General features: G+C 35.4%; 1 protein-coding gene across 1 annotated transcript in view; it reads right to left on the minus strand.

Moving 5' to 3' along the window:
* Positions 1-7,781: 7,781 nt before the first annotated feature.
* LOC107600026 (breakpoint cluster region protein-like) overlaps positions 7,782-11,207 on the minus strand; it is a 27,046-nt gene continuing 23,620 nt past the window's right edge. The window contains exons 17-21 of the mRNA XM_016291794.1: positions 10,596-10,735; positions 10,338-10,472; positions 10,141-10,246; positions 9,649-9,811; positions 7,782-9,532 (exon numbers count right to left, since the gene is read on the minus strand). Coding sequence (XP_016147280.1) covers positions 9,443-9,532; positions 9,649-9,811; positions 10,141-10,246; positions 10,338-10,472; positions 10,596-10,735 — 634 coding nt within the window. The 3' untranslated portion in view covers positions 7,782-9,442. The remainder of the gene's footprint in view (positions 9,533-9,648; positions 9,812-10,140; positions 10,247-10,337; positions 10,473-10,595; positions 10,736-11,207) is intronic.

Raw genomic sequence — 11,207 nt, forward strand, 5'->3', positions numbered from 1 at the left:
ACTTCGGTTGCTGTCAGGAATGTGCAGGATGATGTCACATTATGAGGTGTGCGCTGCATGTGTAACGCTCACACATGATTTATTACTACAGTGAGGTCATCATAACACTGTGGACCCTGCCTATTAAAAAGACACACATGTCATGAACCGAGACTCCTCGCTCTTCTGAATAATAACCGGTTTTTGGATACCCAACTCGGATAATGGCATTTGCCCCGATTCACAATAAAAATTGTTTCGACCCTTCAGAAACTAGCCACTCACAGCCAAAATGGACAATAAAAGGTGCCAATGTGCTGAGAATTGACTCCTGTGTCTATCTTTGTTCTTTCTCTTTGGAAATGCATGTCTCAGTGGAGTTAGTGACGGGAGTACTGGGATGGCACTATTTGTTTAGTGCTCTTCATCAGAGCGCGATGGGGGTCTTGGAGTCCTGCCCAGTGTGGTCAGACCATTTGTGTTTGGGTAGCCTCTTGGAAAAAGTGAGGGGGAATATGCTGTGGTGCTTAATGTGGTGAAAACGCAAAATAATAAACAATATTTTTATTCTGTGAGTCAGTGATGCTAGTACTTTAAAGCAGAAAACATCACAATCACATCCGTTTAGAAATATAATAAGCCTTGTTTGACCGCCCCAAAAACTCACTGAACAAAAATCCTGCTCCTCATGAATATTAAATGTGAAACACAAATGACAAGAGCTTCTTTAGATGCTGTATGAAATATCGCTCAAGTTTCACAACTGTCCGGAAAATACAATGGAAATTACTATTTGTTCCTAGTTTTATTTTTCAGAGAGAACTTGCTTTCACTGTTCTGATTGGCTGTAATTCTGCAGCATTTTTTGCTTTTCGTGTGGACAGACTGATTATTGTCCAGTTTAGTGTTGTCAAAAATACAGATGTCGGTACTGAAATTTAAAAAAATGTGACAATGCCAGCATTTCTAGCGCTGTTGAGCAAATTCTCAAAACAGCTCCGATTGGCCAGTGTGTTTACGCCCTCAACAGATATGTCTGTGATCGGCTACAATGATCATCGCTTTACACTCTTCACAGAGCATTACACAGATGCACACAGGAGCTTTTGAAAGCCGCGTCTATCAGTGGATCCGTCTATGAGCAGCTACATTAGACGCAGCTTTCAAACCCGGCATAAGCAGCATTGTAGGGATGGGCGATATCTTATCGTTTGCGATATACCGGTAAAAATTCTCCCATCGATAAGGATTAGTCCTCCCGCGATAATAACGATAGTTATTAACTATAAAGTCTAGTTGTTGACATATTTCTGTGTGCAACAGTGCCGAGCGACATCGCGGAAGGCGGCCGTGAAATTGAGGAGGAGTAGCCTATATCGCTAAATGAGGAGCTCAAGCTCTTTTTACAATCTGTAACTGGTTTGGTTAGGGCTGTACAGTGCACAAAAAATCGGTCTGAATAAATGTACTACAGTAGCATGTGTGCGATACAGTTTTGCATGCGTATGAGCCTGTTTACAAACCTGTTGTCCAACAAAGATATCATTTATTGACATGCTTTTTCTCCAAATTAACTTAACATAGTCGAGTGTTTGAAATACTTCTTTTTGTGACCAGACGTGGTTTCATATTACAGAATGATAGTATTATATACAGTGATAAAGGCCATGTCGATTGCATTATAAATATACTTTCCTTAGAAAAATACCCAAGATTGAAGAACACAGATAAACCTTATATTCTGTGCAATCGTATGCTTATTTTCCTCAAGTTTCATCAGTTAAAATGTCTCTATCTCCGTTGTGCATTTTATTCAGCGATAACTGGATATCTTCCTGGAGCATGGTCAGTAGTATTACTTCTGCTATGGTTATGTGGAGTTTCTGTGCAAGAGCGCCCTCCGGCTTCCAGTATTAATTAAACAGTCTTTACATTACGCGTGTACTCATTAACGATCACAACACCCTATTTTGGGTAAAAATAGGAAAGATAATACTTTTCTCTAAAGAAACAGGATTCCCTGAATTATCGCCATTAATATCGTTATCGTAATAAATACCAGAAATACCGTGATATATTTTAAAGCCCATATCGCCCATCCCTACAGCATTGTGCTGATTAACTCTGCCCACTGTGCAAACTGATTGGTCCAAAAACCTGTTCAACATCACAGTACAGTACAACAACAAATATGTCCTTCACTGTTCTGATTAGGGATGCAACGATACAATTTTTTCAGAACCGATCCGATACCAAAAATTCTGAGTATCGGCCAATTCCGATCCGACACCAATGCAGTTTTTTTTTTTATCAATGTAGAATTTCTATACTTCTGTGGGTTGACCTGATCAGAAAACAGAAAATGGCAGTATCGGAGCCGATAACGATACTGAATATCGGATCGATGCATCCCTAGTTCTGATAGCTTGTGATTTTGTTTTATGTTTCAGGGCTTTTTCACTTTTAGTGCTAACAGAAAAATTACCTAAAGTAGTCACCTAAAAATGACCAAAAAATACCTGGAAAGCAGTTACATCATGTCTGGTTGGGATTACTTACTACCATTCTACTACCGTTTAGAAGTTTGAGGTCAGTAAGGTTCTTTTAATAGTTTTTATTTTAGTTAATTATTTTTTCTTTAAGTCTCTTATGCTCATGAAAGCTGCATTTACTTGATCAAAAATACAGTAAAAACAGAAATATTGTGAAATATTATAACAATTTAAAATAACTGTTTTCTACTTCAATATATTTGAAAAAAATGTATTCCTGTGATGGCAAAGCTTAATTTTCAGCAGCCATTACTCCAGTCTTCAGAAATCATTCTAATATGCTGGTTTGATTTGATCTAATATGCTGAATTATTGCATTATTACCAAAGCTGAAAACAGTTTTGCTTCTTATTGCAAAAACTTCTTATTGTAAAAAAAAAAAAAAAATTCACAATGAACAAAGATTAAGAACAGCATTTATTTGAAATATAAATATTTTGTAACATTATAGTTGATTTACAGTCACTTTTGAATTTAATGTGTCCTTACTGCATAAAGGTTTTATACTGGTGAGCATATATATATATATATATATATACTACATTTAATTTAAATCTTAATAATCTAAAACTTTTGAACGGTGAAGCAGGATTAAAAAACAAAACAAAAAGGCAATCATAGTTCAGTTCTTGTAATCCCTATTTTCCACTTCATATTTTATCTAATACGCTACTCCAACTGCACAAGAACTTCAAACACTGTGAAATGTCTGAACAACATCTTGCACCATCAAAACAGCAAATAGCACATCTGTTGGAAATCTTCAAATGCAATAAATTTAGTGAGCCCTCCCTTTAGTTGTGTTAGCATCCAAAACACCAATCATTTCAAATTCATATTCACAGATATTTCTGAAAAAAATTTTTTTGCCTTTATATAGAAACCTAAAATCACCCTTGATCTTGACAATCACAGCAAGGGTTATAATGCCCAATGAAAATGCAAGAAGTACTGATAGAAGGAATAACATGAGGGGCATCTTTTTCCCACATGCACTTTGAATCATCTCAGCAGGGCTTCAGTGTTTCTATATGTGAAGCCATACACTCATAGCAACAGAAACCCTCCCACTGCTTCAGCTCTAGGATTGTGTTTTGTTTGGAGACCTTTTTGGTGGTTCATTAGATCTTAAGAGGATGGCCTCCAAAAACTTTTTCGCTTGGGATGACTGTCCTGCTGAAGCCAAGGACTGAGAGCAGGCCAAACAGGCTGTAATTCTTATTGCACAAGTCCCGTTCCCTGAAAACTGCATTTGTGATAAATAGTTTAAGACGAAATTTTTCCACAAACAGAAAAAGAAGTAAGTAAAGGAAAATGTCTTGCTCTGCATCAAAATCACTGTAAGATTTTCTTACCTCAACACGTCTACAAGCTCCTGATTTTGTTCCTGGCCTTTTTCACACAGTCTGCATCAATTCATCTAAGCAAATATGGAAACAGACCATCTGTTTCCAACTACGTCAATTAATCCTCTGGTATTCTGTCATTTTAGACAGAAAAAAAAAAAAAGAAATTACATTTTGAATTTAACATTTTGTTTTAAATTTGAAAGGTACGAATCTTGGTGACTTGGCACTTGCAATATGAACATATAATCGTGGATTGATTGGAAAAGGCAAAATGGTATTAAAAAAATTCATCTGTGAACTCTGATACAGGAAATGAATGGGAAATATTAAAACAATTTTTGGTTAACAAAGTAGGCTTTGATAATGTCTACATATTAGGGATGGGAAGATTCCCCGATTCGCTTGGTGCATCGGCATAAAAAGTTAACGGTGCGATGCATCGGTTTAAAAAGTGTGCATCGGATACAAGTTGGACATATTTGCATCTGCAAAAAACGATTTATATATAATTACTAGTGGATGCGCTATACTTTAATTATATAGAAAGTGATGAATATTTTATATGTAGATTGATTTCTCCTCTCTAAACTGTTTCTCAAGCACGTTCTCTCATCACCGCTGCTGCTGCATGAATATGACGCATCACTAAGTGGACTATTGTAATAGTTAAATCAAATGTAAGCTATAGGCTACAGTACTAATTACTAAGCTCAAATGAGTTAATATGCATTTCTTATAACAGTTAAAAATTTAGTCATTTTCTTTATTATTTATTTTCATTTTTAAATTCAGTGATTTTAACTTTTAATTTAGTTATTTTAATGCTTTAATGAGCAATTTTAGATTGTAATGTTCTAATGTTTATCTATCTATCTGCTATCTGTTCTGCAAACTATAAAAAGGTACAGCTGTAATAAAACCAGAGAGAAAGGCTGCATGGCTAGAAACTGTAAACATTTTTTAAAAAGTCTAATAATAGTATGTGAGACAGTGGTAATATCATTATGTTCCTATTGGTCAGTAGAGGAGCTTAGCTTAGCCTGACAGTTACCTGCTTTAGACCAGGTTAGTTTCCCAGCATAAGTTGCCACAGTGACTAAGCTTGATCTAGGCCTATGTTAAATTTGCTTTATGGAACCAAATCATTTGACAATAAGTCAGACTAACTGAAATAAGCCTGGCTTTTTTTCAAAAAAACTTTTTTTTTTTTTTAAACAGGCCTCGAGGCATTAAAAGTGATCATATTTTCTCTATTGCATCATATTGCATCGAATCGCATTCTGTTGAATCGGATCGCACTGCATCGTAATAGGGGTAAATCGTATCGCATTGCATCGGTAGCTGCTTCAAGTGTATATTTAATGTATCGTAGGCTATGCATCGAGATGTGTATCGTATCGGCCTGAGTCATGGAGATGCACATCCCTTCTACATATCTAAATGCAAAACCTAAAAAAAGTACTTATGCCTGAAAATACTCATAAGCAACTAGGGACAGCCGTATGACGTGCTTATTGTCTTCGGTCTGTTTTGACCACCAATGATCACAAGTGTGACCCCAGTTATAACTACCAGAGGGTTAACATAATATAATATTGGAAGCCATCTTAGTAGTGCTGTCCAAAGCACACAAAACAATCAATTCTGGGTTAATATATGTCTGAAAGTGAAATGGATATGATAATTGGGACTTTAAACTAACGAGGTAGGAAAAAAACTCTTAAAACTGTGTGTTTTGACCACCAAGGAAAAGTGTGACCCCCAAAGTACCAGAGGTTTAATAAAATATCATATTTAAAGGCATCTGACATACATAATGCATTGTTCCAATTTTGGTTCCTCAGTCACTATTTACCTTCATGGAGAAAATATGCAATAAAACCGAATTGTGATTGAGACTCCCTTAAGTACAGTCTCCCAAATCTATAAAAAAAAATGACAAGAGCCTAATTTGACATATGACTGTAAGTCAAAACTTAAGGACCTGCCTAACTAGACAGCATTTCTGGCCACCCCAGACAAACGTTTGATAGGCAAAATGCTCCCTAGGTAAGCTGCTTAATGTCCAAAGCACACAAAACAATCAATTCTGGGTTAATATATGTCTGAAAGTGAAATGGATATGATAATTGGGACTTTAAACTAACGAGGTAGGAAAAAAACTCTTAAAACTGTGTGTTTTGACCACCAAGGAAAAGTGTGACCCCCAAAGTACCAGAGGTTTAATAAAATATAATATTTAAAGGCATCTGACATACATAATGCATTGTTCCAATTTTGGTTCCTCAGTCACTATTGACCTTCATGGAGAAAATATGCAATAAAACCGAATTGTGATTGAGACTCCCTTAAGTACAGTCTCCCAAATCTATAAAAAAAATGACAAGAGCCTAATTTGACATATGACTGTAAGTCAAAACTTAAGGACCTGCCTAACTAGACAGCATTTCTGGCCACCCCAGACAAACGTTTGATAGGCAAAATGCTCCCTAGGTAAGCTGCTTACTAGGTTTTGAAACTACCTTTATTCAAGAAATCTAATTAGTGTTTTAAATCAGGAACTTTATACTAATGAGGTAGGAAATGCTTTTAAAAACTCATCTTTTTGATAAATATAGTCACTGAAAGGAGGTACACTACCGTTCAAACGTTTGAGGTAAATAGGATTAAAAATAAATAAAAAAAACTTTAAGGATTAAATTGATCAAAATGACTGTAAATACATTTATAATGTTACCAAACCAAAGTTCTGAACAGCAGTGTACATGTTTTAATCAGCAGGAAAAACAAGCTGAATATTAAATTAGTTGTTTATTTTCCATTTATTTTCTATGAAGCTTGCCATTTTGAAATCCTGTTACTAATTTGAAGTGGGTCTAATGTTTAAAATTAACTTAAAATCCTGTTTTGTGTTATTTAGCCATTTTCAAGCATTAACGGAAAAAAAGGAAATCATTCCTAAAACTGACAAATAAAATTTGTTGCCAAAAAAGGGTTGCAAATTTAGCCTAAATTAAGCTACCATTCACTAGATAAACTTACATTCACCATAAATTAAAGCATACAACTTTTTCTCATGCCAGTTTGACGTTTGAAACTGCCTATTTTTCATTAACATAGGTTAATGTTAGAGAATTGCTTATTAAACATATCAACAAAAACATGGGATCTGTAATAATCATTTTAACCAACTTTACATTTATTATTCATCTACTTTGTTCAGAATCACATTATGGCCACATTTAGTAACAGGTCTGCCATAGCATTGTGCAGTTTCAGTATTGTCCAGTAATAATAATAAACAAAGTCTATTGTTTCAGCAATAGAGCTCCAGGAGAGGAAGGAATGCTGAACGCAAACCACTGTGTCCTAACGTCTTCTGGGGAGTAATGCGAACTCTTATTGAGGACTGTTTAATGTACTTGGTCATCGGTCAGATAAACATACAGAACAGTCAATGACTCTGTGGAAACAAGAGGATGAAGGAGTTTGTGATCCATCTCCTTAATCCTCACTGTGCCATACTTATCCATATACAGAACATTTCTTCATCATGGAAGCTGGGTTGTAAAATGCAGTCAGGAATATCTTCATCAGTACAGTGCGTAATGGACCAAATAAAAGAGAGAAACAAGCAGGAGCTTAATAAAGGAAGTGCAGATTCCAGAACATACTATGGAATAAGAACAAAGAAAGGCAAAGATCTTCAACACAATTACAGGAATGTCTCCGTTTTCCTTAGTCTAAAGGAAATACACAAGCGGAAAGAATCTGTGTCACACAATAACTAAAAGAAATCTCTAAAAGAAAAATAAATCATAAACAAAACAACATGCCTTTATTGAGGACTGTTTAATGTACTTGGTCATCGGTCAGATAAACATACAGAACAGTCAATGACTCTGTGGAAACAAGAGGATGAAGGAGTTTATTGTGATCCATCTCCTTAATCCTCACTGTGCCATACTTATCCATATACAGAACATTTCCTCATCATGGAAGCTGGGTTGTAAAATGCAGTCAGGAATATCTTCATCAGTACAGTGCGTAATGGACCAAATAAAAGAGAGAAACAAGCAGGAGCTTAATAAAGGAAGTGCAGATTCCAGAACATACTATGGAATAAGAACAAAGAAAGGCAAAGATCTTCAACACAATTACAGGAATGTCTCCGTTTTCCTTAGTCTAAAGGAAATACACAAGCGGAAAGAATCTGTGTCACACAATAACTAAAAGAAATCTCTAAAAGAAAAATAAATCATAAACAAAACAACATGCCTGCATGTTACATGACATCCTAATAATACACAACCTCTCCTCTGTTCTGAACAACATAATACAGATATATGCATATTAGCCATGATAATCTGAACAATTTACACACACACACACACACACACACACACACACTTAACAGGGCAAGGTATTGACACTGCTCAGGATTGCAAAGTACTTGCAAGTTTTGTGAACAGCAAAAAAAAAAAAGGTTTTACAAAGTTAAAATACAATGATCTTAAACCATTAAACAAGAAAAATGTACAGTGTTTGAATTAAGTTAATTTTTGCTTTTTTTCAATACAGAAAACTAATGTAGCAGTGATATTATTCTGATGGAGAACTTCTATATCCATTTTAATATATTAAGTCTATCAGTAACGGTTAATCATGTATGCATTTCCAACAATGCCTTAAATGATATAAAGATTAAAAACTATTTTATGGTTTATTTCCGAGGTTATGTGAGGTTTCCAGTTTGAACAGTACTGAAAAATAATGTGTAATAGTCCTATAATATCATGTGATATGACCCATGTGTACTGCACTGTTTTAATATAGGCTCCGTAATCAAATATTAAGTAGATTTATTTGAGATAAAACAGAGAAATGTTTAAAAAAAAAGGAATGTAATTTCTTGGGAATCATGGGAGTGCTAGAAACTATAATTGTGTTGTATATTCTTTTTAATTATGAACTAATATGCTAATATGTTGACCATAGTCACATGTTGGTTAAAGAGTCTCATATTTTCGTTCTCTGCATTGTTTTATCCATCAGAAAGGGGCCATATAAATGTGTTCCTCCTCATGATTTGCGTATTCAGATGTTCCGTAGCCCATGCCACGGTAAGGCATAAATCATAGGTGAGCAAAATGTCAGATCAAATAAAATGTTCATGGATCACTGGAATGTGTAATTCTTTATAAACCCACAGTGCTGGAAGGAACAAGAGCAAATGCAAGAATAACATTCACCATCCAATGATCTACGGAAAGCTTGGCACTCAAAGTGTGAGCCACCATTCAATCAGATATCTTACAATGGATGACAGTGAAAATAAACAACATCACCTGCATGTTGAAACTCTAAGTGCTTGTAACAGTGAGTCCATGAGAAGATATCAGACTGGCTTGTCATTCTTCACTGTACATTTCTACAGAAATATCAACAGAATGATACTAATGCAGGGAATTCACTCCGCTTTGAAGATTTCAGTAGGATGTTGGTGCCCTCCATTGGTCACATGCTGAATCACTTCAGTCCCAGTACATTCTGAGCTCCTTTTCAAACCTCCGTGGAGAAGAGCATACTCTGCCGTTTACTATCCGGAGTAGGGATCGCCTCCAGCTGCAGAAAGTACAGTAATACTTGGACCTATAGAGACGGAGAGGAATAAAGTGATCTAACCAATACATCAACAGAAATATTAATTTGATGCTTTGAGACCTAAGGTCAGTTAACCTAGAATTCTAGTATTGTTTGGTTATTACCTGAGACATAACCTCAAGAGACCAGCTGTCACTCATAGAGATGGGCTGCGTGGGATTGGATGGAATTTTACTGTCCTTTTCAGAGGGGCGAAGGAGGGTCGGGCCGAATACTGTGGCGAGATTGTGGAAGGACATCTTGTTGACGCTCTCATTCTCAGCGACCCTGAGGGAAATAAGGGTAAATTTCAGTCAACACTTAGGTCTAAAACAAATGTGAATGGTGCCTGCCATCCAAAAAATAGCAGGCATCTCAAAAGAAAAAAATGTATTTACACAGTTTAATTTTTTATTAAAGACTGGCTATAAATTATGAGGTTAATTGTGATTATTCTACAGATAGTTGTGTAAAGAAAAAATGCTGAAGCTATGGTGTTTTAGGTGGTTCCTACAATATTTTGATCCTAGATTTGAATCAAGTTATCGCAAACACCAATTCAAATATGTATATTTTCACTTATGTTATGGAAATTGAATGATGGGATCAGACGGCACCTCTTCAGATGGTCCAGCAGAAACAGGAAGGTCAATAAGTTGGGTTCGGGTAGCGAGAGCAACAAATTGAGCATACAGCTTTCCTTTGCCACACTGTCTGATAATGCTGAAGAAAACGAATAAACAAAAATAAATGATTAATATGAACTTTTTGAATAAATGATTATTCATTAGAACTTGAAAAACACTCAACTGACCGATGCCTTCAGTGAAATTTGCATAGAGTTCGTCGGTGAAGAGGGGCTCAGGAAGCTCTCTGAAGTAAAGCTTCAGCGTTCCAGCGATGGCATTCACATCCATTTCACTCATCATAACTGAAATGTCTTTATTGTCTGTTAAATCACAAAAAAATACAAATTTTTAGCCATAACAAAAATACATATAATACATACAATATGAAGAATTACATTTATATTTAATTTAATTGTAGGTTTATCCCTACAAGAAGTACTTACTGGCATCAAAGGCAGCTTTCAGGGCCTGGATGTCTGTGGCCACACCAGAGACCCGATAGATGCCCACTTCCTCCAACCCTCTGCGCTCAATTTCTTCTACACACTGTCTCACAATAAGAGGCACTTTAGAGTGCTCCCGTCTAAGAGTAACAAACACACATGAGTCAACAACCAGCATCTGGAAAATATATTCATATTGATCTGTGCTTAATTTTTTGGTATTAAAGCTGTAAATTCTATGACCACAGAAGATTATGGGACATCTTTTACATATACATATATAAATATATATATTTACATTTACATTTAGTCATTTAGCAGATGCTTTTGTCCAAAGCGACTTACAAATGAGAACAATGGAAGCAATCAAAATCAACAAAAGAGCAATGATACGCAAGTGCTATAACAAATCTCAGTTAGCTCAATGCAGTACACGTAGTACGTTTTATTTTATTATATAATAAATAAAAAGAAAACAGATAGAATAGTATAAGAATAGCGCAAGCTAGTGTTAGATGCCTTTTTTGATTAAATAAAAATAAAAGAAAAAGAAAACAAATAGAATATAAAAAGATTAGAAAGACTAGTGTTACTATTTTAAAAGAAAAAAAA

This window comes from Sinocyclocheilus grahami, unplaced genomic scaffold (genome assembly GCF_001515645.1).
Source record: "Sinocyclocheilus grahami isolate Dianchi unplaced genomic scaffold, SAMN03320097.WGS_v1.1 scaffold276.1, whole genome shotgun sequence".
NCBI classification, from domain to species: domain Eukaryota; kingdom Metazoa; phylum Chordata; class Actinopteri; order Cypriniformes; family Cyprinidae; genus Sinocyclocheilus; species Sinocyclocheilus grahami.